The sequence below is a fragment of the Aedes aegypti genome, chromosome 1 (assembly GCF_002204515.2).
Source record: "Aedes aegypti strain LVP_AGWG chromosome 1, AaegL5.0 Primary Assembly, whole genome shotgun sequence".
Classification (NCBI taxonomy): Eukaryota; Metazoa; Arthropoda; class Insecta; order Diptera; family Culicidae; genus Aedes; species Aedes aegypti.
The window spans coordinates 295,621,938-295,648,004 of record NC_035107.1 but is presented as its reverse complement, the minus strand read 5'-3'; the positions used below and the strand labels follow the sequence as shown (position 1 = coordinate 295,648,004).

The 26,067-nt window shown below is 40.7% G+C and overlaps 2 protein-coding genes across 3 annotated transcripts; one reads left to right on the top strand and one right to left on the bottom strand.

Moving 5' to 3' along the window:
- The first annotated feature begins 205 nt into the window (after nt 1–205).
- Nucleotides 206–18,999, top strand: LOC5565951 (4-coumarate--CoA ligase 1). Of its 2 annotated transcripts, XM_021838224.1 has the most exons (5): nt 206–649; nt 1,645–1,855; nt 7,891–8,224; nt 8,330–8,362; nt 17,902–18,999. In XM_021838224.1, exons 1-5 carry the CDS (start codon nt 509–511, stop codon nt 18,875–18,877), a joined length of 1,695 nt encoding a protein of 564 aa, XP_021693916.1. In that variant the 5' UTR covers nt 206–508; the 3' UTR covers nt 18,878–18,999. The 2 variants fall into 2 exon arrangements, with proteins under 2 accessions (XP_021693916.1, XP_021693917.1); XM_021838225.1 differs by lacking the exon at nt 8,330–8,362 and having other exon boundaries at nt 228–649.
- Nucleotides 18,987–20,293, bottom strand: LOC5565930 (3'(2'),5'-bisphosphate nucleotidase 1). Its single transcript, XM_001650258.2, has 2 exons — nt 19,772–20,293; nt 18,987–19,690 (listed from the first exon to the last, which is right to left on the bottom strand). The coding sequence occupies exons 1-2, from the start codon at nt 20,027–20,029 to the stop codon at nt 19,001–19,003; spliced, it is 948 nt and encodes a 315-aa protein (XP_001650308.2). The 5' UTR covers nt 20,030–20,293; the 3' UTR covers nt 18,987–19,000.
- Between the last annotated feature and the right edge of the window lie 5,774 nt (nt 20,294–26,067).

Here is a 26,067-nt window from a genome sequence, read left to right as displayed (position 1 = left end):
CTCAAAAGTCAAATTAGTGAACTCGTGCATTGATCTATGGACCAATGCACGTGTTCACGACTTTGACGTTTGAGCGGTGCCAAATTCATTCGTTGCCAAGGTTACGTAAATAACACGGCACCGCTAAAACGTCAAATAGTGAACCCGTACATAGGTCCATACACACATTCAACATCCCTTTTACTGAGTGACGCTCTCCCGCAGGTAAATAATTCGGCTCGAACTCGTGTTTTAATTGCGAGTCTTCTTCATTGAAGCACAGTTCACAGTTCCCTCTAGTATTACTAGCGAATCTACGCGAAGAGTCCCCGGCGGGGTGTGGTGTGATAACAAACAATCATCTGAATTGTACAATTTACACACTGCCTGCCCGTCAAGAGAGTATGCGCTTGTAATTAATCCTCCTTCTAGTCGGTAGATTGTACAAAAGTTAGTCGATTGGCGACCGGTCGTTCGAGTGGTTCAAATTTTCAGTATTTGCGAAAAGATTAGTTGTAGATTTTGAGTGATGGCTACTTCAGCGGGACTCGATGATAGCAGGTTCATAATCAGTGGCGGACCCGTTCCGCAGAATGTCACCGAAGGGCATGGATCCCTGGGGGCGTACCTCAGGAATCGCATGCGACTCAATGGCAACGATGTCGGTCTTGTAAGTATATAGCCTAATAGTGCTGCTAGCAGGGCTGGGAGCGATTAAGTGTGTTCAGAAAAGGAGACCTCTTGCCTGAGAAAGAGACCAAAAAGAGGGAAAAATTTACCAGATGGGTAAAAAAAACCTCAGCGGTTCCAACAGGAATTTCAAAGATTTTTTTAAGAAAGTCCCAAATCTTCATGAATTCAACCAGTATTTCTCCAATGTTTTTTTTCCTACTAAATTGTGATTTCAACCTGATTTTTTTCTAAGAATGGTTTCAGGAATCACTCCAGAGTTTACCCTTAAGATTGCTTCAAAAACATTCTTGGAGAAATTTCTCAAAAATTCCCCCAAAGAATTTTTCCCAGTCAGTCTTTCAAAAAATGGGAAGTTTTCAGAAAAATATAATTTTTTAGAAATTGTTTGTTTTTTTTCTCTATAAAAATCTTAGGAAGATCTCTTTTATCAAAAACTGGGAAAATAAGTGGAAGTATTAGTCAAAAATTATCTGAAAGATACCCTGAAATAATCTTTGAGGAATTTTTGCAGCATTTTTTGTGGAAAATATAGTAAATAGAAGCTTTGGGGTGCTTAAGGATTTCCTGGATAATTTCCTCTAAGCATCCCTTAAGACACCGCTGGAAGAATTTTGAAAGATTTTGTGATACCTTCACAAGAGGAATTACTGGGGGATCTCTGAAGAAATCCCTGAAAAACTTGTGAAGTAGTCGCACGATAGTCTCTGAAAGTTTCTCTGGAACCTCTAGGATTTGGCAGCAAGATTCAGGGTATTCAAAATAATGAAAAAAGTGACTTTAGAGATGATTTTGGTGAAAATAGAGAATTATGAGGCATTCAATTGAAAATAGGGACCTGCTACCAGCCCTGCTGGTAGTGGATGTATAGTGGCGGTAAACCAACTGTTCGACCTTCGACTGGATAGTACAAGCGAGGGGTTAATTAGATGCGATTGCACTATTTTATTTTTTGTATCCCCATTACATGACTAGATCGACGGAGTCTTCGGTACGGAGCTGCGCTATCTGGAACTGCTGGAACAAACCGTCCGGCTGGCCGAGTGCTTACGAACGCTGGCCGATGTCCGCGTGGGAGACGTCGTAGGGATCGTCAGTGAAAATCGGCTCGAGTTCCCCGCTGCGTTGTTTGCTTCGATCTTCCTGGGAGCGACCGTAGCGCCCATCAATCTGACCTACAGCGAGCGTAAGTATTATCCCCAGTAATCCTACAAAAGTGTTTTGATTATGCTGGATCATGCAGCGCACAGTGGGACAAATCCAAACAGTAGATGGTCAAAACCTCTGTAGGTAGAGGTAAAAAATGCGGAAATCCTCATATCATGTTGTATAATAGTTTTCAAATAAAACTATAGAGTATGGACCACTTGATCAATCATGGCGTTTTCGGAGTTCCTCTTAACGATTTGTTAAGTAATTTATACGGAACCTCTACAGCATAGTCTGTTAAACTTGTTGGCTGAATTGACGCAGAAGTTTTTAGAAAAACATTTTATTTTATTTCTGGATGATGATTGGATCAAAAATTGACACTGATATGTTGTGGCATGATTCATGAAACTTGTGCAAATTATAAACATGATATGTTCTACAAAATTTTATGTATTACATAATACATAATAGATGTGAACCCATCACAACGAAAATATTGTGAATATATGGCAAAATTGCGATAATCCAAACAGGAACTAAGAGATGACAATTCATTTCAGACAATTATCATTGATATTTCTTTTTGGTTTTGGGAATAATAACAAGCATTACTGCTCCCATATGTTTGTATTTTCCCTGTAACGCGGGTATATCACCTTTTCGAGGTGCGTTGCGAGGTAAGATCTACCATATTATACTCGTGTCGTCTTGATAATACTGATAAGTTATGGTTGGAAGAGTATAAGAAAGATAGTAACAAGTCACTAAGACCCATCTATTTGTCCCAAATGATACGGGTATACCACAAAAGGCCGAATCACAAAAGGCCGAATCACATAAGGCCGAATCACAGAAGGCCGAATCACAGAAGGCCGAATCACAAAAGGCCGAATCACAGAAGGCCGAATCACAAAAGGCCGAATCACCAAAGGCTGAAATTTTAAAATAAATTTTGGGGAAAGCCACATATATTCAGCTCATTTTTCTACAATATTATGGATATTTTTACAGTAGGGTAAGCGGGACAAGATGCACAAGTAACATTACTAACCGAATAAGAGTGTATGGTTAGTGGTTTTTGGGTGTGTCAGCCGGTCTATTCTTAGCTGACACACCCAAAAAAAGTTCTATGATTGAAGCTTAAAGTAGTCGTGCTGTTGTTTTTTTTTGTACAACATACACACTTAGAACAAATCACCGACGTCGGTAATTTATTTACCCAAATCTCAACAGCTGAACGATCGGTAATCAGTTCGGTAAATGAAAAGATTACCGAACGGTCCGTAATTTGCTTTCCGGATGGTAATTGTCAAAATTACTGAGCGATCGGTAATTATTTACCGAAAATCTGTAACTTCGGACCGGCGCTTTTATCTCGTAAGATTGTTTTTAGCATGAAAAAAAAACAAAAATATAGGATTCTTCCACTACACTTTATTAACAGTAGTAATTAACTATTGCCACTAGGCTTGGCAATTATTGGGGACATGTCCATGCTGCATGCGTCGAACTCAACCAAATGAAACTGTAACGTGGAATCTTCTGTGTGGTGCTGGAAAGGAGCAGTGGAAAGGCTGCAGACGGACGTGAACATAAGCTGTAAACGATTTAAAATTATATACTCAATATAATCTAAATAATTTGCTTTATTTACCTTAACTTTATATCATCATCCGCACTAAATCTTTAAAATAATTGTTGTACTAAAATGGTAGGAAAAATCGAAATTCGAACTCCATAAGTAAATAGCTAAAGGTTTGTTTTGACGTTTCGAACGGGCCAGATTACTGAGCTGTCGGTAGTCTAACTCATTGATTACCGAATAGTCAGTGAAATATTTCACAGACTTCGGTGATATCGTAGATTTACAAAATGTTCGGTAATTTTTAATAACAGCTTACCGAAATTCAGTAATTTTGTTCGTGACGCACCGTCAAAAGCTGGTCAATTACCGAAACATCAGTATTTTTGTGAATTACTGATCGGTTTCGGTGATTTCGTTTACCGAACTCATAGAGTCTGTTTAAGTGTGTGAGTGTAAAAACCTCGCGAAAACTGGAAGGATATACAGTGCCTGTTCGATTTTGGCAACATGCCAAAAATTTTCTGTTGCCTAAATTGAACCGTTCCAAAATTTAATGGCTGTTTTTATTAAAACTTGTATCGCCGTAATAATGACCACGAATTTACCTATTTTGAATATGGTAAGCCTTACGAAGGCCCACAGAATCATTGAGATTGACAGGATTTGTGACTGACCATGATCCATTTGTGTGTACATGGTTTTCCGTGTTGCCAAATTCAAACCGAGTAAACTTAGTATTCTTATGATCGCTTAAGGAGCGCTATTTGGTTCTCAAGTCTTGTGCTCTTGAAAATTTGAGGTGTGGCACCTTAACCCCTCTACCGGCAGCTTCATTTTTTCACCATAGAAAATATTCAAACAGCGATAACTTTTTTTTTTTTCGATATTTTTGCACCATTTTTTCACAAGCTCTCAAAAAACTCTTCAATTTTAAAAGTATGTATCAATATTGATCATTGATCATATGGTTTTGAAGATATTCAGATGTTCCTTGGGGGACCGACATTCCCCATACAAAAATTCTTTAGGCGCCATTTTGTTTCTAGTCAATTTATCAAAAAACTAAAATGTGGGCTATACAATGTCAGGTTATAAGGAGCTTCACTGAAAAAATCATACAAATCGGTTGAGTAGGCCTCAAGAAATCTGAAAATTACAAAAAGACGTTTTTTGAAGTTTTTAAGATCTTCATACGGCCAGATTGGTACCAGACACATAAATGTTCGTTACTCCAAAACGGTTGCACCAATTTGCTTCATTTTTTCACAACAAACTCTCATTGAAGTATTGTTTCGAACAGTGAATGACCGAACATGAAAAAAAATCTGTAGCCTGAGATATTTACGTAGATTGTAGAAAAAAGTTGGTCCCGCAAGAAATTTTGGAATATTTATTATTTATTATTATATTTCACCGTCTTCGTCTACGACGTACAGACTGTCTTAAAGTTAATTAAAATTTGATAAACCTAAATTTTTAATCCTAGTTTTGAACATCACTTTCGACAAATTAAAATCAAACCGATCACTAACGTCATTAAAAGCTCTAACACACAAACTAAAAGAGTTATTTTGACCATAAGCAGTCCTGTGATAAGGAATTGTCAATAAAGAGGAACTACGAAATCGCCGTGGAGGAACGTTGAAAGAGACTTCACCGAGAAGAGCAGGACAGTCGAGGTTGCCACATATGGTGTCAAAGATAAACAATTGCTGCAGCTGGGTCCTCCTTGCCGACAGAGTTTCCAAATTGATGAGTCGGCAGCGGTCTGGGTAATGAGGAAGATTTGTAGGATCAATCCACGGTAAGTGGCGCAATGCAAAATGCACAAATTTCTTCTGAACACGTTCAATCCTCAACGTTTGCGTCACATGGTATGGTGACCACACGGGAGCTGCGTACTCTAGTATGCTCCGACATGACTGCATTTAACAAAGCATGGACTTGTTCTTTTAATATCCAAGCTTTATTCTTTAGGTTTGTAACTCTAATTCGGCCTTCTGTGATTCGGCCTTTTGTGATTCGGCCTTCTGTGATTCGGCCTTCTGTGATTCGGCCTTTTGTGATTCGGCCTTCTGTGATTCGGCCTTTTGTGATTCGGCCATTTGTGATAATCCCAAGAAAACTGGTCGCATTGGTTCATTCCGAACAGAAACAGATGTATGTATATTATCAAGAGGTTCTTACCAAAGACAAATTAAAGACCCCCATGTCCCTTGCAATTGCCCAAAATTTTATGGCTCATAAGGTAATCTAGAATGTCGTTCAAAGTGTACTGCGATCTGTCAAACTTGGGTACCTTTTGCACTACCGAGGGACCAAATGCAGTACTAGAAGTGGTACCCAATCTGAGTCCGAGTGGGAAGGACCTGTTCTTACACTAATTTCTCAAAAATATCGTTCAGGATTCCGTTAAGATTTCAACCAGAAAGTTTTTTTTAGGACATTTTTAGAATATTCTCCTGAAATTTCTCCGAGGATTCCTTCAGATTTTTCCAGGGATGTCTCTAGGGATGTCTGAAAAAAATGAAAATTGTTTCCCTGAATAATAACTTTTAGGATTTTCTACAGAGATTTATTGAAAAACATTGAACTCGATCCCTGAAAAAAAAATGTAGCAATAATCGGAAACGTTGCTGTAATATTGGCTTTTGTGAAAACTTTTTCTAGAGAAATTGCTCAAGAATTGTGTAGAAGAACTGCTGGATGAAATGTTGGATAACTTCCTTGAAAAAATTCTGAAGGAACTTTATGCGGAATCCCTGATTAAATTTACTGAGGAATTCCTGAAAGGATGAACTAATGAAAAAATCCATATAAAATGGCTGCGATATAACTTGAAAAATTTATGTAGGAACTCCTTGAGGAGTTCTCATAGGGTTTTCTGGAAAAATCTTTAGCGATTTTGTTTTCAAATACTCAGAAATAAACTTTTGAGGGTATTTTTGCAAGAATCTACTGGTGTAACTACTGGAGAAATCGGTGGAACAATTGATAGAAAATCCATCTAGAAAATAGTATCTAGGTAATTTATAAGGCTAATTTTGTAAAAATGCTGTAAACATCCCATGAAAAACCTCTGGAAGAATTGTTGCGCGAATATTTGCTAATTTGTGAAAATCTTCAAAGAATTTTCTAGAGGGAGTCCCTAGATATTATATGGAGAAGAATTCCTTAAGTTTTTCTAGTGTAATCCGAGAAGAAATTTCTGGAGAAAAATCAATTCAGTATCTGAAGGTTTTTCCTGGAGCCTCTAAAATCCATTAGGAAAGGCGAATTTTTAGATACTTGCATTGATATAGTGACCATGGAACGGCTTATTTTCCTGCACTAAATTATGCTGTTTCATAAGAACTATAGAGTAAAAGCACCGGTTTTGGCCAGCCTAGGAGAAAATGTTAAAAATTATATGCGAAGCCCTATTTATACTACATATACGTCAAATGTAAGCTTTTCATCCATATTGTGTATAAACAATATCGAAACTGAGCTGAAGTATTTTTTTCGCTTTATTGGCTCATTATGCAACGCTTTTCCATTACACAACGCTTTTGAATCGCATAATGAACCATTACACAACAATTTTCAGAGATTGCGAAACAAAAGATTGATGCATTTCAATCTGGTTTAGATACAAAAAATGTTGTACGTAGCTCGTTGCATAACTCGATTTTTACAGCACTCGTTGTAATTAGACAACTCGGTAAGCCTCGTTGGAAACTTGTTGCGTAAACTACTATTAGCCTTTGTTACTGTTATTACATATACATATATTACTTGTTTCTTAAATCTTTCATGCACACTGTGATCGAAGACGATTCATTGTCGTCAATCAACAACTAGGTCATAGATTCCCAAACTTTTCGTCTGCGCGACCCACCTAGTCATCAGGAGTATTCCTCGTGACCCATCAGTAAAACATGTGAAAAAATGGGTATTGTACTAAAACTTTCGTGATTTTCCATTTCTTTGTCAAAATAAGCAACGCTGTAGTTTTTAACTTGTTCTCGTTATTAGAGCGATAGGTAACGAATATTTTTAGATTAGCTCTGCACAGACATCTAATTGAGGTTTAAAACGAACTATCTATTATCACAACATATTATTTGCACCCATTCATTGATAAATGTAGTAAGAATGCTGAAATTGTAAATAGTGCTCAACGTCGACTTAAAGATCATGGGCAGTATTTTCATAAGTTTGTTTGAAATGTCTTCAAAAGTTGAAAGTTTTAGCTAGTTTTTTTTAATTATTTCAAATGAAATTATTCATGAAATGTTTTTACCATCTATTTTAAGTTTAGTCCCACTGTCCAGCACCCGCAGGTATCTAATCTGGTTAACCACCAAATCAGCATATAACAACAAGCTAGATAACGAGAAAGAGAGCGCACCGGATTGCCGCTATCTACACTGGCTTGCAACTCCAAGTGCCCATTGAACTGATAAGAGCGTTTGTTTTTCACCAACCCCCGCCCCTCACAGGTGAACTGGATCATGCCTTTAACCTCTCGAAGCCAAAGGTCATCTTCGTGTCGCCGTTTTCGGCCGATCGGGTTGTGGCGGTGGCCCGGCAAAACCGGCACATCGTCCAGCGGGTGATCCTGTTCGGCGAGGAGAACCCCTTCGGAAGCGATGTGCAGCTGTTGGAGGAGTTCCAGAAACCGGTCTCGTTCGTCAACCCGATGAACTTCTACATTCCGCCGGTCGATGTGGACAACCATGTGGCGCTGATCATGTGCTCGTCGGGGACGACCGGACTGCCGAAGGGAGTTCAGCTGACGCACTACAATCTGATGGCCAGTATCGCGCTGTTGAAGTGAGTATGTTGGTTGGAGATGGTTTGGATGGAAGTTCGGGTATCGCATATTGGAAAATGTGTCTAAAATCGTCATTCTCTTAATTTCTATTCGCATTTTTGCAGTTTCGCCAGAGAAAGGGATGAGGTGCCATCTGGGTAAATGATTCAAAAGAATAGTTTTGAAACTTTTGAACTAATACGCTCGTTTTGACGCCATTGAATGTTTTCTGACTAAAACCTTATAGCTTGGTAGACTAACATATATAATAATACAGCTTTAGATAATCAAAAAGTATTTTTGAGTATTTTGTACCATTTAATTTCGCTTTAATTGCTTATCTTCTGACTGATACTTCTCCTTCTTCTTGGCATTAACGTCCTCACTGGGACAGAGCCTGCTTCTCAGCTTAGTGTTGTTATGAGCACTTCCACAGTTATTAACTGAGAGCTTTCTTTGCCGAAGTTGCCATTTTTGCATTCGTATATCGTGTGGCAGGTACGATTATACTCTATGCCCAGGGAAGTCAAGGAAATTTCCATTACGAGAAATCCTGGACCGACCAGGAATCTAACCCAGCCACCTACAGTATGGCTTTGCTTTGTAGCCGCGGACTCTGACCACTCGGCTAAGGACAGCCCCGCATTTAGAATACCACTTGCAGTCCTCTTCAGTATCAGTTACTGAAGAAGACTGCAAGTGGTAGTCAAAATACGCGCAACTGTCAAAAGATGAGCAATTATGGCAGAATTAAAAGTGATACGGAATACTTAAATCTACTTTTTGATTTTCCTTATCTGTAAGTCTGCTCCGAGGTTACTACTATATGAAAGAATTGCTTTTCAAATTAATACTTATGCTAACAATTGTGGAGGTTGCTTTAAAAAGCAAAATGGAAGTATTTACGTTCTACAGCTTCAGTATCACTAACTACTAACCTTCAGATTTTGTAATGAACTTTTATGATTTTGGTAGAATCTATTGTATGTTGGTAGTAAATTATGAATTCTATTGTTAGGACAAGTTAAGAGTTTATTAGAACAGAAATTTGTCGACTTTGTTTGCAGTTGTTCCTTCGTAGAGAGTAATTAATTTGACATAATGCCCATTTTGCATAACATGAAACCTGTTCATTTTCCACGAGTGCCGGATTGTTATGTCTTGGGGATATACATTTTATGTGCTCTCAGCACTTCATCACTCATTTTCTCCTACCGGAATCATTTGTTATGAATCCTTAAGATCTCACCCAGAATCTTTTCTTAAAACACGTACAAAATAAGTCGAATCAATCCATAGCAACTGTCAAATCAACTTTGTTGTCATAAGTTAAGTCGCATAAGATTACAGATTATTTCGCAATAGAATCAATACACTCGCATTGAATGCCAATTTTCATCTTACAAAATATTCACATATATTGTCTTCAGTTTTGTACGGCCATTTGACGATATCTTATAAGGAAGCTTTGCACATTTAAGCATCGTATAACGCAAATGTTAATTTCCTCATACGTACATTTTGGTTGTGAAGTTCCTCAGTTTTGTGAAGTTTCACAAGGTTTGAAAGAATTCCTGCTGAAAATTGCAATCAAATTATATCAAAATCTGTTCTATTAGGTGTTTACGGAATTTCTGCCAGCTTATTTATGAATTGCTCCACACAGTGCTGGAAAGCGTCAATGTAAATAGAGGGTGTCGCGCGACTTTTACATAGGTGTTCCTCTCACTGTCATCGGACGGCGAGACAATGATAGAAGCTTTCTTCAAATTCTCCTTCATTTTTCCGTCGCTACGGCTTGTGACGGAATTGTAAACTAGACCATTTTTATTTAATTGTCAGATATGATTGTTATTCATATCGCTAGAATCATGAAAATATATCCACTTTACTTATCTAACACATTTGCTTCCCGAAATTTTTCAAAATTAGATAGAAATTGTTAAAGCAAAACAACTTTACAATTGCTCTCATGAAAGCCCCGTCATTGCGACCTGACGGAGTGGGCACATGAAATATAGCTTCGCCTAGTGACAGTAGACTGATTTCGTTGGTGTCGCAAGCCGGTCATGATTCTTAACAGCTCTGGCCTCCACATTTGTTGAAAAATGAAATACATACCGTAAAACGGGGTAACATCGATCACCGGGGTACCATTGATCGGTGTGACCCTTCTCGTAAAAAGTTCGAATCAACTTGTTTTGTTGGAATATTTTGAATTGATGAATATTTTTTTTTATTTATTCATAAGCTCATAAAAATGTGTTTTTATGAAAATCGAGTTTTGTTCATGCGTAAATTAGTCAAATTTTCTAAACAACTATTCCCATAATTATGGATGACACTACCTAAGATTCATGCCTCACATGAGTTCCGCAAATAATATAATCAAGAAAAATGCTGTTCCGCTGTCATAATTTCAATAAGTATGTTCGATTCAACAGAATCAACGAATTGCTATAAATAATTCAGAACATCCTTACCCAAGTAACAATTTTAGTTTTACGAATTACTTCCAGGGTGCTATAAATAAACGCCCATAAAACCACGGTCAAGGCACTGTTGCCTTCATAGCATCCCTCATAACCTCTTGTAGATTAGAACGTGACTGGTTGGCCCACTCTGAAAGAGGCTATGAAGTGTATAGTTATGTCACACGAATAAAGCAAAATACCATTTATGGTAGCTTTTTAGAGGCCGCCTGTTCTAGATGAATGTCGCTTCATCTTGAAAATGATTTTATCATAACGTCGATCTTGCCGGATTTATTCCAACATAAATAAAACAAAATAAGATTTAAAACACGACTGTAGTAAATTGTTTCGTAGTGCGTGTTAAATATTCGAAGTGATTTATTTTGATATAGTGCTTAAATCTCTAGTGCCGAGTGAGATTTACTGTGAAATGTGATGAAAAAGAAGTTAAATTGCGTGTCCCCCCTCTGAAAGTGTTATATTTCAAGTTATTTAGCATTTGTTAAAATGAATCGCCAGGAGAAGAGTAAATCTTATTCAACATTTCTTGGTTTGTTTGGGCAGTAATTGTGCTTCAAATAATAGCATGTCAGTTTATTCATCATACCATAGCATCTTATGAGCGAATTCACGGATATAATTTGATTTGAAAATAGTGAAATTTGGCAACAGGAGTGAAATTAATATGACGGAACCATAATTGATAGATTGCCATCGACAAATGCTCTTTTGTCATCATGAATACACAAATAAGGGCACCTTGTTATGATTCGGCATTTGTGGATGTAAAATTGTCTTAACAAATGCTGATTGAAGATGATTCAGCTTTTTTTCCGCTTTTTGTGGTAACTAAGCAGCATTCAACAAAATTTGACATTTCGGGTGTGCTGTTTCGAAGAATATGAAAAAAAAAATGAAAACGGTTTTGCATTTTTTTATCAGGAATAATTGTTCCTTAGTGATAACGCAATATAAGTGACGTTATATTGTAGTGACAAGTATTAAATTTGCAATGCTAATGATGTTTTCGCATCTTATGAGCCCAAATACTGATTTGGGAGGTGTAAATAAGGTAAGTCATCTGAAACCAAGTGGAAGTCATTTAGTTTAAAAGCAGATTTTATGACAACAAGGTGTATTATATGAGTCTTTTATCAAAGCCGAAATAAGAGTCGTTCAGCCACGGCAAGCAGTTGAAATAAGGTATTGTATGCTGCAATAAAGCTGGTTTTGTAGCCACAAAATTTTGACTTTATGTTTTGGCTCTAAAAGGTTTTGAAAACAGCCAAGAGCCGAATTACAAAATATCATCTTTTGGCAACGTTAAATGTCGCCTCTAAGTATTGTAGCAATCACGTAACTGTCATAAAACATTAACAAATCCACACGAAAGTCAAGTTGCTGTTGAATTGTTACTTGGGTAGGGAATTACCCTACCTTTAGGCGTTTCCCGCTGTTCAAAGAGTTTTCAATATTAGAATAATTCAAAAAGTAAATGACTAATAACAGTTTGGTCTTCATATTCGGCTTCTGGGGCGATGATTTTGATAAATAACGGTATTTTAAATAACACCGAACATTGTTCACAAGGGTGATCAATGTTACCCCAAATCAGCTAAATAAAAATGAGCGATGTATGCCAGTACTTGTTTTATAAATATAAACTTGCAAAATTTGAAATTCTTAAGAAAAAACAAAATTTAATGTTTCAAAAATCTGTTCAATGTTTCCCCGGATTGCGGTACTCGAAAACCTTTGCTTGAAGTATAATCTCTACAATTTTCTTAATCATGGACTGTTGTAAAACTTTACCAAAATCCCGAGATTATTTCTAAGAATACCTCTCAACAACTCCACGAATTTTCTGAAGTATCTTACCGTTTAATCTTGTCCTTTTGTAACGTTATGTTCTACGTAATGGCTATAGCGATACGAAATCCGTAAAAGAGCGCATTCGCAATACGTCGTTTCACCTAACGGACCACTTCTGTTACATGTCACATCTGTTGCAAGATGAACAAATTCTTCAACAACGTCAAACAAATCTCCTCTAAACACTACATCAGCACAAACACACTTAGATCTCCCTCTATCTGTACATATTGGAATGTACTTTATCCTGATAGAATTACTGATGCTTCGAAAAAAGCTCCTGGAGAAGCTTCTGTGCATGCGTCTGGAAAAGTTTCAGGAAAAGCTTTTAGAATGTTACAGCTTCAGCTTCTGGAAAAGCTACTTGGAAAGCTTCAGCTTCTGGAGAAGCTTCTTGGTAACGTTCAGTTTCTGGAGAAGCTTCTTGAAAAGTTTTAGCTTCTGTAGAAGCTTCTTGGAAAGCTTCAGCTTCTGGAAAAGTTTCTTGGAAAGGATCAGCTTCTGGAGAAGCTTCTTGAAGCTTTCCAAGAAGCTTCTCCAGAAGCTTATCCTTTCCAAGAAACTTCTCCAGAAGCTGAATGTTACCAAGAAGCTTCTCCAGAAGCTGAAGTTTTCCAAGAAGCTTCTCCAGAAACTAAAGTTTTCCAAAAAGCTTTCCAAGAGGCTTCTCAAGAAGCTGAAGCTTTCCAAGAACCTCCATCAACAGTTTTCGGAGAAGCTTCTGAAGAAGATTCTTGTAAAGCTCCAGCTTCTGAAGAAGATTTTTGGAAAGCTTCAGCTTCTGGAGAAGCAACATGAAAAATGTCAGCTTCTGGAGAAGCTTCTTGAAAGGCTTCAGCTTTTGGAGAAGCTTCTTGGAAACCTTCAGCTTCTGGAGAAGCTTCTCGGAAAGCTTTAGCTTCTGGAGAAGCTTTTTCAAGAGTTGCAGCTCTTGATGAAGCTTCTTCAAGAGCTACAGCTTCTGAAGAAGCTTATTGGAAAGCTTCAGCTTTCTTGAGAAGCTTTTTGGAAAGCTTCCTGAATAAGCTTCTTGGAAAGCTCCTGCTACTGGAATAGCTTCTTGAAAAGCTTCAGCTTTTAGAGAAGCTACTTGGAGAGCTTCAGTTTTTGGAGAAGCCTCTTGGAAAGCTTAAGCTTCTGGAGAAGCTATTTGGAAAGCCTTGAAAAGTTTCTGGAGAATCTTCGTAAAGCTTCTGAATGAGCTGTGGGAATATTATGATGTAATTTTACGACAAGTTTTGTGGAAAAGTGTCGGAAAACTTATGGAGATGCTTCTTGAAAAGCTTCAGGTATATCATCTGGAGAAACCTGCAGTAGCTTCTGTAAGAGGTTCTGGAAAAGTTTTTATATGAGCTTCTGGAAAAACTTTTTAAGAGTTTCTGCGGGAGCTTCTGAAATTGACTCAGCAGAAACTTCTAAAAAACTGCGGAAAGGTCCTGTTAAAAATGTTGATAGCTTATGGGAAAACTTCTAAGAAGATTCTGGGGAAACCTTTGGAGAAGCTTCTGGTGAGCTTCTTAAAAGGCTTCTGGAGAATTTTCTGAATAAGCTTTTGAGAAAGCTTCTGGGGAACCTTCTGGGAAAGCTTTAGGCGAAGCTTCTGTGAAAACTGTAGAAGACGCATTGGAAAGCGCTTGGATAAGCATTAAAAAGTTCCCGGAAAAGCATTAGAAAGCTAGTAGCTTCGGATGACCCTGAAGAAGCTTCGAAAAGCTTCTGGAAAAGATTCGAATAGCTTCTGGAAAAGCTTCGAAAAGTTTCAGCGAAGCATCTGGAAAAGGTTCTGAAAAAGTTTCTAAAGGAGGTTGTGAAAAAGCTTCAAGATCAGCTTCTGACAGCAGAGGCTTCTGGGAAAAAACAATTAATTGAACTTTAACACTTCACTTCACTTTTATGAGAGATAAAATAAAAAAAGTGTAGAGGAGCTTCTGGTTTTACATAGGATTTTGTAGAGGTTAAAAACATTATCTGCAGTATCTTCGAATAATTGAAGGAAAAACAATGACAAGCTTTTCCTGTAGAAGTTTCGGTAAAATTCTTCTTGATAAACTTTTGAAAGCTAGGATTTTTCCAGCATTACATACTTCCAAATATTACTCCTGCAGTTTAACCAAATATTTCTTAAGATTCTTAAAAAAATCTCAGGCAGTCTACAGAATTTTTTTTTCGAAAAATCTGCTTAGAAAATTCTGCGGAATACTATCCTGAGATTAGATTGATTTTTTTTTCGATTACTTTAGCAAATTATCCAGGAAAAGTTCTAAAAATTTCTTAAGAGTCCAGGAGTTATTTCAGAAATCCTTGTTCATTAAGGGTAATTTTAAAACTTACCCATGTTTTATCAGAGGTTACTTTATAATTTTCTTTAAAAATATTTCCTTGACATTTCCACGTAGATTTTTCTTAAAAAAAATCCAGACTGGCTTGAGCAAATCTCAAACAATAAGTTGAAGAATTTCTGTAGAAATTTTATAAGCAATCTTTAAAGCACTTGCTGAAGGTATCTTCAAATCCGTGATTTAAATCTTATATAAATCCCTAAAGACAATTTAAAAGAAAATCCTTAGAAATTTCTGGAGAAGTTATTGATCAAATTTTCGAAGACGTTTCGACCGAGAACCTTGGAAGGTGTAGGACTTTCTTGAAAAAGATCTCAAAGAATTCTTGTAGGAATTCAGATGATTTCTGAATCAATCGTTGGACTAATTCTGTTTCTGTGGTTCTCCTTCGAAAAATCCAGGTACCCTAAACAAAATTCTTGGCGAAATTCCTTAAGAAAATACGTGGAGAAATTCATTGAAAAACAATCACTAAATGAACTCATTTGTTAATTCCCGGAGTAAATATCTAGACATTCGTGCAAATACCTGAACAATTGATGATGAAATTCATGAACAAACACATAAAGTAATATTTGTTGTAATGTCACGAGGAATTCTCGAAAAATAATCTTAGATCTGAGAGAAATGTTTGCTCTAATGCTTTAAAAAATCATACTTTTATCTCCTGGCTCCTATTAGGATTCGTTTTGTTTTCTTGGTTCCTGTTTGGTCTCTTTTTGGCCTTTTATTTTGGTTCGTTTAAGGTCTCATTTTTCTGGCAGGAGGTCTTCAATTTCCTATTTTAAAAGCACTCAGTCGCCAGGCTAGTGGTGGTGTGGGCTTCGTGGCCGTGCGGTTAGTGTTACCAAGCATTTAGCCGCATCGTGTCCAAGAGTGTGGGTTCGATTCCCGCTTCAGTCCGGAAAACTTTTCGTCAGGAACGTATTTCGACTGTGCCACTGGGCGTTGCATGCTAGTCCGTTGTCTAGTGTGATGCTTCCTTCAAAGGGCAAATCGCCCACTGGAAGCATTGACGAGCCGGCGTCTTTTAAAAAAAAAAAAAAAAAAAAAAAAAAAAAAAAAAAAAAAAAAAAAAAAAAAAAAAGACAAAAAGCTATCTTGGGGTAACGACTGGCATGAAAATGAGAGGGGTGTCAGTGACAAAAACCTAGTTTTGAGAAAATCTACCGAAAAGACTTAAATTTTCAACAATTTTTCATTTTACACAAATTGTATGAGAGTCAAAAAAAAAACAAGTCAGTCTTCTAAGAATTAGGGCGTCTGTACCAGTGATAGTGGCAATAGTAACGGGTTGACGAATAAAAAATCGCCAAAAAATAACGGAAACTCGTTTTTTATATCTGAATACGTCATTCGAAAGCTTTTTTATTACATTTCACGTAAAAAATACTCTTAAAATGATAAAATCATTAAATCTATCAAAAAAGCATTTCCTCCATTACTGGAACACGTTCCAGTAATAGTGGTATTTGCTAACTTTTGTTCCTATAATAGTGGTTTACATTGATTTCCCATTGAGACTCACTATTATAGGAACGCCCCACTATAACTGGTGCAAAGGAGCAAAAAAGTTAAGGATTTTAATTGTTTTCTACTATTTCCTGACTATTTCACAAGATTTTTTGTCACACATTCATATCATTTTGACAATGTCCATGTTAGAAAAATACACATAAAAATAAAAATTGGCTATAACACGCTTGAAACGGCACTACCACTATTATTGGTACACACACTATGACTGGATCAGACACCCTATGTAATTTTTTTCTGTTGAACAGAACGTTAGATTGCTTGGAAACAGTAGAATGTACACAACTAAAAACCGACCAAAATTTCACTTTCCCCCCGTTTTTGTTTCAATCCCCAAAATATGATAACTTTCAATTTCAAATCCAGAGTTATTTTTTTCTTAACTTCACTGTGCACAAAATATTTGCTAACGCTTGTCCTACCCATGGTTTCGAACGTGGACGCGCCTCTGCTTTGAAAAAAAAAGCATTGAACAGCTGGCAGTTCAACCCTTTTTGCAAACGATTGTTAATCAATTTCGCTCATAAATCTCGGATGATGAATGCCTTATTTTCAAGTTAATTCCATTTACAAGTTTCTGGAGAAAGTCTTTAAATCTCTCGATATATTTTTGTACAAGTAATAAAGGGAAAGCGATTCTTTTCAAGGAAGTGATATATTTTTAAATTTTTGGATAACTACTCAGGAGACTTTTGAACAAAATCTAGGATAATTTGTACCTTCATATTTATGAAAGCTTTCTTGAGGGACTTCCTTTGAAGGAAGGAGTTATTGGAGTATCTTTTCGAAAACTTCCTAGGACTTTTTCAAAGATTTTGTTCTGGGATTTCTCTAAGAGTCTTCATGCTAATACGGAACGCTTCTAAAATGTTTTTTTTGTTGCACGAGTAATTTTCAATTATAGTCCAGTGGGATGTAAAGGTTCCTTCCTTACATAATCAAAAATTTCTCCAAAAAAAATTTCATAAGTTTTTGAGCTAGAAACAATTAACCCGGTAACTTTCAGGACTATGAATTATTGTAAACAAGTTCTGACGAAATTATAAGTGCCGAATGATTTTTTACGAACTACTGGAAGTAGTCACATCGGCACAAATCAGAGAAACCAGAAAATCGATCACGCAGAAAATTTCATCGACTGATGACCATCAGCGAAAGACCAATCAATCAGGTCTTCAGCTTAAACAGATTTCAGGTTCTGCAGAGTTGGGCTTTTGAAAATTTGAGATTTGGCTTCGATTTATTTTCTTTTTAAGCAGCTAAAAATTCCGGTCGGACTTTATATATTTAAACTTGGAAGTGTTCCATCCACATCTACATTTGCAAATTTAGGATAGATTTTTATCAGTACTAATCTTCTAATCCACTACTAACCTTACATATTCGCTAATGAATCTATTGAACGAATACTAATCCAGTATCAACCAGTAAAGTTTACGTACTAATTCATCCTTGTTCGCTCCCCTACCCCCACAGAGAATCCTCGGAACTGCTAGAACCCCCACCGGGAGGAATCGTCCTGCTCGGCGTTCTTCCGTGGTTCCACGCCTACGGCTGCATGACTCTGATCAACGTGGTGTGCAACAAGCAGCTGCTCGTATCGCTGCCCAAGTTCGAGGAGGGTCTCTTCTTGAGCTGCATCGAAAACTACCGCTGCACGATGGTATTCGTGGTGCCCCCGTTGGTCGTGTTCCTGGCCAAGCATCCCCTAATCGAGAGCTACGATTTGAGCAGCGTCGATACGCTGCTTTGTGGAGCGGCACCGCTGAGCAAGGAGACGGAGGATTTGGTTAAGAAGCGGTTGAAGGTGAAGCACGTACGCCAGGGATACGGCATGAGTGAGACTACACTCGCCACGCTGGTTCAGAGCGGCGAGGGACACAAGTCTGGGAGTGTGGGGATCGTTCAGGTGGGAACACTGGCGAAGGTGATCGACCCGAACACGGGTAAGGCCTTGGGACCGAACCAGCATGGGGAGTTGTGCTTCAAGGGGTCGCAGATTATGAAGGGCTACATCGGTAATGAAGCGGCTACGAAGGAGACGATCGACGCGGACGGGTGGTTGCACACCGGGGACATTGGGTACTATGACGAGGATCATGAATTCTTCATAGTGGATCGGTTGAAGGAACTGATCAAGTACAAGGCGTACCAAGTGCCACCGGCGGAGTTGGAGGCAATTTTGCTGACGAACCCGAAGATCAAGGACGCCGCTGTGATCGGGCTGCCGGATGAGAGCGCCGGGGAACTTCCGTTGGCGTTTGTGGTCAAACAGGAAGGAGTGGACATGAGTGAGGCCGAGATTAAGAAGTACGTTGCCGATCGGACGTCACCGGCCAAGAGACTTCACGGCGGTGTGAGATTCATTGCGGAAATTCCGAAGAACCTAAGTGGAAAGATTCTGCGGAGGGAGCTGCGCGCACTGCTGCAGAAACCGAAGTCGAAGCTGTAGGGTTTGGGCTGTCTGTGTGTGAGTGCAATAATGGTTACCATGAAGGGGACTGTAGCTTCCAGTGGAGTTCCGAGTGGTTTTTAATTTGAATAAACGCCTACAGTACAGCTATAGGGAATGGATCTATTGTGTTTTATTCATAGCCTGTTTCACAGCGTCCGGTAGCTTAGCTAGGATGTCCTGGTGTGAAGTTCCGCTAGCGGTTCCGAGAACTCCGCAAGCGTTTGGGAAACTGACGTCCTTGCCATACGAGTAATGTCGGCCGAGAATATCGGTCAGCATTCCTCCTTGAGCCTCGAGGACAGCTTCCGGGGCACACGTGTCCCACTTCTTGCACCCAGCGCTTGCAAACACGTAGGCATGGGCATTTCCTTCCAGCAGTTGGAGAACTTTGTAGCCAGCTCCGCCGACTCGAAGGACTTCGTCCGGAGAAAGGGCGTCCAAAGCTGACTGCACCAGTGCATTGGAATGAGATCTGGTGGTCGTCACGATGAACCGGTCCGATGGAGGCTTAACCGGATTAAATCCACCTGCTCCGATGCCCTTGACGCCCCAGATGGTTCGTCCCAGCGAACCGTTGTCTGTTTTGAAGTACGGTTGGTGAATGACTCCTCCAACGGCGCGATCATTCACGGAAATCCCAATTAGTACGGTAACTCTCTCGAGGAATCCCTGCGTATACTCGCTGGTTCCATCCAGTGGGTCCACCCAGATGACCAAATCTGATTCTTTGACCTGCTTCAAGCCATCGGGGCAAGCATTCCGCTCGAGGAATTCGCTGTTCATTTCCGTGACCAACCAGTCTTCGGGTACCTGAAAGCCAGTTTTCCAAAAGTGATTATTTGACCCCATTACAGACCCCATCACTGACAGGTAAATTGCCCATCAACTTACCTTCAAGTCGCTTTTGCCCTCTTCGCCAATGATGGTCACGTTCGGGAACAGGCGCTCCAGTGAGGCCATGATGCACCGCTGGGCCGATCGATCCGCCTCGGTTTGCAGGTCATCCTTGCCCTTCTCGACGATCCCGAGGTCGCCTTTGGCCATCACGTCCCGGATGATTCTCCCGGCGCGGCCCGCAATCTGAATCGAGCTGGCCACTATCCGCATCAGAAGCGGGGCGGCACTCGCCGCAGCCGTAACACTGGCCATTTTCTTTCGCTTCGGATCTGTTATCTAGCGCTGGAAGTGTCGCAATCGAATGTTGCGACAATTGCTTCGAGCGATGCACCGAGATTCGTCCACTGGCAAGGAGATAACACCAGCGACTGACCCACTACTAGATGGTGCGAACAGAGATAGCAGAAAGAAGCGAATGACTCTCTCTTCTGGCTGCAGTCAAAGTTCAACTCAGCTGATGGCAAAATAGTTTTGCGCTAATTCATGAATGGTTCCAATTGGATTCAGAGAGTTGCACTGCCAGAAAGCGAGAAAAACTTATTTTGACGGGATTCATTCATCCCTCCGAGTTGTCAGTCGGCGACGAACGGCACTTACTTTGGCTAGACAAGCTACGCAACGTACCGTTATCTCTTTTCAACATGATCCGAGTCGCACGGTGGTTTCCAGACCGTTATTATAAAAAAAATGTCCATTGGATTAGCGCTCATCATTTGTTTTCTATAAAATGGCTCTGATGCATGTCAGGACGAAATAAAAAAAATCGTGTTGCCCGTTTTAAAGTTAAATCCTCTTCATAAGTATTAGTCCAAAAATTCAAAGGAAATCAGAGATATTAAAAAAGTATTCTCGTTACGTTATATCGAGATTGCGTTATATTGAAGCTAAAAGTTTTTTACTAGCTTTTGTTCAAAATATATTCTTTGACGTAAGAATGAACCTATAATTTAGATTATTCACTTAACTTTTACAGTGCTGGGTGCCAACATCAAGATTTCAAAATTATTTAATTTCGGCATTACTCGATCGATTTTTATGAGATTTTTAGTAAAAATCACAAATATGTTGAATTTTTACCCTTCTTACAACCATAAGAAGGGTATAAAGATCGCTTGAAAAAACCGACTTTTGATCCGAGGCCCGGAGGGCCAAGTCTCATATACCAATCGATAGAGCTCGACGAACTGAGCACATGTCCGTGTGTGTGTATGTGTGTGTGTATGTGTGTGTATGTGTGTGTGTATGTGTGTGCGTATGTGTGTGTGTATGTGTGTGTGTATGTGTGTGTGTGTGTTACAAAAAATGTCACTCAATTATCTCAGCCGTTTGTCAACCGATTTAAACACTTTTAGCTCTAAAAGAAAGCTACAACATTCCCATAGAACGCTATTGAATTTCATTGCGATCGGACATTTCGTTACAGAGTTATGATTCAAACAGTATCTTGAAGTACTAGAAAAAGCATATTCTAATATTTTCAACTGTCTGCATTTTGATCGATTTCTCAGCCATTTTTGAACCGATTTAAGTTCTTTTATCGGCTAATGAAAGCTCTAACATTCAATCATAAGCCTTCAAATTTTCATTGAAATCGGATTATTTGTTACAGAGATATCAATGGAAGAATTTTTTAAGGTACTGGAATTTTTTTTTCCAAAATATTCAACTTTTTACATTTTGATCAATTTCTCCGCTATTTTTAATCCGATTTAAGCTCTTTTTTCATCGATTGAATGCTCTGACATCATTCACAATCATATTGCAATCGAACGAAAAGTTACAGAGATAAAAATCATTTTTTTTTTCAAAAATCTCTAAAATTCCCCTTTTTACCCTTCTTACAACCATAAGAAGGGTATAAAGATCGCTTGAAAAACCGACTTTTGATCCGAGGCCCGGAGGGCCAAGTCTCATATACCAATCGATAGAGCTCGACGAACTGAGCACATGTCCGTGTGTGTGTATGTGTGTGTGTATGTGTGTGTGTATGTGTGTGCGTATGTGTGTGTGTATGTGTGTGTGTATGTGTGTGTGTGTGTTACAAAAAATGTCACTCAATTATCTCAGCCGTTTGTCAACCGATTTAAACACTTTTAGCTCTAAAAGAAAGCTACAACATTCCCATAGAACGCTATTGAATTTCATTGCGATCGGACATTTCGTTACAGAGTTATGATTCAAACAGTATCGTGAAGTACTAGAAAAAGCATATTCTAATATTTTCAACTGTCTGCATTTTGATCGATATCTCAGCCATTTTTGAACCAATTTAAGTTCTTTTATCGGCTAATGAAAGCTCTGACATTCAATCATAAGCCTTCAAATTTTCATTGAAATCGGATTACTAGTTTCAGAGATATCATTGGAAGAATTTTTTAAAGTACTGGAAAAAAAAAAATTTCTCTGAAATATTCATTTTTTTACATTTTGATCAATTTCTCAGCTATTTTAAATCCAATTTAAGCTCTTTTTTCGTCGATTGAAAGCTCGAATATCATTCACAACCATATTGCAATCGAATTATAAATTACAGAGATAAAAATCATTATTTTCAAAAATCTCTAAAATTCCCCTTTTTACCCTTCTTACAACCATAAGAAGGGTATAAAGATCGCTTGAAAAACCGACTTTTGATCCGAGGCCCGGAGGGCCAAGTCTCATATACCAATCGATAGAGCTCGACGAACTGAGCACATGTCCGTGTGTGTGTATGTGTGTGTGTATGTGTGTGTGTATGTGTGTGCGTATGTGTGTGTGTATTTTTTTTTTTTTTTTTTTTTTTTTAGTAGGGTTTAAAAAAGCTTCAAAAGCCTGGCCTGTTGTGTGTTGGCACGGTGTGGGACTCACGTTAGGCGTGCTTAACCACTAAAAAACTTTCCCTACTGCTCCTGTGCCTCGATCTCCCCCGGAACTACATCAGGCAACTTCATCGGGGGAGGGCTGTGCTCATGCACTTCTGTGCTCATGCACTTCTTCAATCTCAGCCTCTAACTGTTCTGCTAGTTCGCTGTTGGAGCGTTTTGCCCAATTGGCGGTTGAACCTCTCGCCGGGACTTTGGACAGCTTTCTGTGCGACGACGCATACTTCCCTTGGGCTGGCCTCGCATCAGAGCTCTGTTGATCTTCTACTGGACGCTCATGTGCACTTCGTTGCTCTACGACGACTTGTTCTCCGCTGCTGCTGTTCGAGCTCTCCTTGTTGACCAGTTGGATGCCGAGGTCGGTCCAGCGATTCCGGTTGGAGGATGACTTCCGGTTCACTGGCGCCCAGACGACCCAAAACTGGTTTGTGACGATCGATGCTACTCGGCTTAGTCCCCGACGGTGGAACTAGCCTACTCCGGCTACGCGCTTCTTCATGATTCGATACAGGCCGGTGGAGTGCCGAAGTCGGTCCAGCGATTCCGGTTGGAGGATGGCTTCCGGTTCGCTGGCGCTCCGACGACTCAAGCCGGTGATACGCTACGTACTACTCAGAGTAGTCCCCGGCGGTGGATCTATCCTACTCCGACGAAGATTTCCCCGGCGGCGGAAGATCTCCCGAACCGATGCTATCCGGGCAGATGCCGAGGTCGGTCCTGCGATTCCGGTGGAGGGAAGCTTCCGGTTCACAGGCGCCCCGACGATCATTTGCCGGTGCAACAACGCGATCTACTCAACTAGTCCCCGGCGGTGGACTTAGCCTACTCCGAAGCTGGCCGGGCAGATGCCGAGGTCGGCCCTGCGATTCCGGTGGAGGGAAACTTCCGGTTCACAGGCGCCCCGACGACCATTTGCCGGTGCTATTTCGCGAATTACTCAGCTGGACCCCGGCGGTGGACTCAGCCTACTCCGACTCGACGTTGGTCGGCCAAGTGCCAGGGTCGGTTCTGCAATTCCGGTTGGAGGATGGCTTCCGGTTTGCAGGCGCCCCGACGACTATTAACCGATACTACGCTACGCCCGCTCTACTCGGTCTAGTCCCCGACGGAGGATCTAGCCTACTCCGATCGCGACCCGGAGCTCTCTGGTCTTCACGCCATCTCCTTTGCAGCAACGACATAATCGCCGTTATTCCCCTGTTCACCGCATTCCAGGTGCTTTCATGCTGGCACATGTTCTGCACGATGTTGTCCGGATTTAGAACGCTTGCGGTTTCTGACATCATCTCGCTTCGTATATCCCTGAATCGAGGGCAGTCGAATATAACGTGCTCCGGTGTCTCCTCGATATTTGGACAGGCCGGACAATGTGGCGATTCTGCGTGTCCGAATCTGTGCAGATATTTCCGGAAGCATCCATGGCCTGACAGAAACTGGGTCAGGAAGAAGTTAACTTCTCCATGTTTTCTGGTCGTCCACACCGACACGTTAGGAATGAGCCTGTGGGTCCACCTTCCTTTCTCCGAGTTATCCCACTCCTGCTGCCACCTGGCCATTGTGTCCAACCTAATGGTATTCCTCACATTCCGTGTGTCCCTTTGCTGGTAACATGCGATGTCTTCAGCCAGAGTGATGCAGATGGGGATCATTCCGGCGATAACGCACACTGCCTCCGATGATATAGTGCGGTAGGCACTCGCAACCCGTATAGCCATGAGCCGGAACGTACCTGCCAGCTTATCTCGATTACGTTTGGTTCCCAACGCTGCAGCCCAAACCGGGACTCCATACCTCAGTATAGACGATGATACGGTCGCTAGAAGACGCCTCGTGCTGCTTCTTGGTCCTCCAATGTTGGGCATGATCCTGGCTACGGTGTTAGCAGCTTTCGCTGCCTTTTCGCAGGCATAGTCTACGTGGCTGTTGAAGTTTAGCCTGTCGTCGACCATTACTCCGAGATGCTTTAGAGAGCGCTTCGATGGGATTGCGTGCCCTCCGACGTTGATTTCCAACTGCTGTACCGCCTTGCAGTTGCTGACCAGCACCACCTCCGTTTTATGATGAGCCAACTGCAGCTTGACTCCAGTCATCCACGATTCGATGGTTTCTAGCGATTCCGCCGTCAGCATCTCCACCTCTTCCGCAGTCTCACCAGTTATCGCAAGAACGACGTCGTCTGCGAACCCGACGATCTCGACTCCATTCGGCAGTGACAAGGTTAGCACTCCATCGTACATCATGTTCCACAATGTTGGACCAAGTATGGATCCTTGTGGAACTCCCGCCGTGACTTTAATTGACATCCGTCCCTGATTCGTGTCGTAGACCAGTACCCGGTTCTGGAAGTAACTTTGCAGAACTTTACACAGATATCCGGGAACCCGCATTCTGTGTAGGGCTGCGGCAATAGCCTCCCAACTGGCACTGTTGAACGCGTTCTTGACGTCTATTGTTACCACTGCGCAGTATCGATTGCCTCTCCTCTTCTGCTTGGCCGCTTTCTCCGCGCACGCGATGACTGCCCGAACAGCATCCACCGTCGAAGTCTTTTTACGGAATCCGAACTGCCTTTTCGACAATCCGTTCTCGCCTTCCGTGTAGATCGTCAGCCTGCCGAGGATGACCTTCTCCAAAAGTTTGCCAAGAGTATCCAGCAAGCATATTGGTCTATATGAAGCAGGATCTCCTGGCGGTTTTCCCGGTTTTGGCAGTAACACCAGCTTCTGCACCTTCCATCTGTCTGGGAAGCAGCCTTCCGCTAGACACTTCTGCAACGCTGTCCTGAATATGTCTGGGAACGCCAAGATTGCTGCCCTTAGCGCAACATTAGGGATACCATCTGGTCCGGGAGCTTTGTTCAGCTTCAATCCTTTCGCAACCGTTATCAGCTCGGCGTTAGACACTTGTATACCGGCATTTTCCTCATCTACGTCAGCGTACGGTGTGGGCGGCCACGCTGTTGGAGCATGCGTAGGAAAGAGACCGTTCACTATCGCCTTCAGTTTGTCGGGACACATTTCAGCTGGGGTAACTGGGCCCTTGATCTTCGCCATCACTACTCGATAGGCGTTGCCCCAGGGATTTGCGTCAGCTTCCCGGCACAACTCCTTGTAGCAGTTCGTTTTACTCGTCGATATTTCCCGTTTGAACGCGGCTCTGGCCAGTCGGTAGGTCACTTTACGCTCTTCCATGCTGGCTTCGGATCTAGCTCTCTGCACGCGTCTTCTGGCTCTTAAGCAGGCTGCGCGAAGGGTGCTGAGTCTGTCGTTCCACCAGTATGCAGGACGCCGTTGATTCCTTGGCTCCAGTTTTCTCGGCATAGTCGCGTCACACGCTCTTGCCAACGCTTCTGTCAGCTCTCCTGCATCCATGTTTGGAGCGTCGCTTACTGCTCGGAGTGCTTCGACGAAAAGATCCTTATCGAAATGC

Coding starts and splice junctions, on each gene's coding strand:
- LOC5565951 (XM_021838224.1), top strand. CDS start 509: ATGGCTACTTCAGCGGGACTCGATGATAGCAGGTTCATAATCAGTGGC. Junction 1,856..7,890: donor CAATCTGACCTACAGCGAGC/GTAAGTATTATC, acceptor CGCCCCTCACAG/GTGAACTGGATCATGCCTTT. Junction 8,363..17,901: donor AGGGATGAGGTGCCATCTGG/GTAAATGATTCA, acceptor CTACCCCCACAG/AGAATCCTCGGAACTGCTAG.
- LOC5565930 (XM_001650258.2), bottom strand. CDS start 20,029: ATGGCCAGTGTTACGGCTGCGGCGAGTGCCGCCCCGCTTCTGATGCGG. Junction 19,691..19,771: donor AGGGCAAAAGCGACTTGAAG/GTAAGTTGATGG, acceptor ACTGGCTTTCAG/GTACCCGAAGACTGGTTGGT.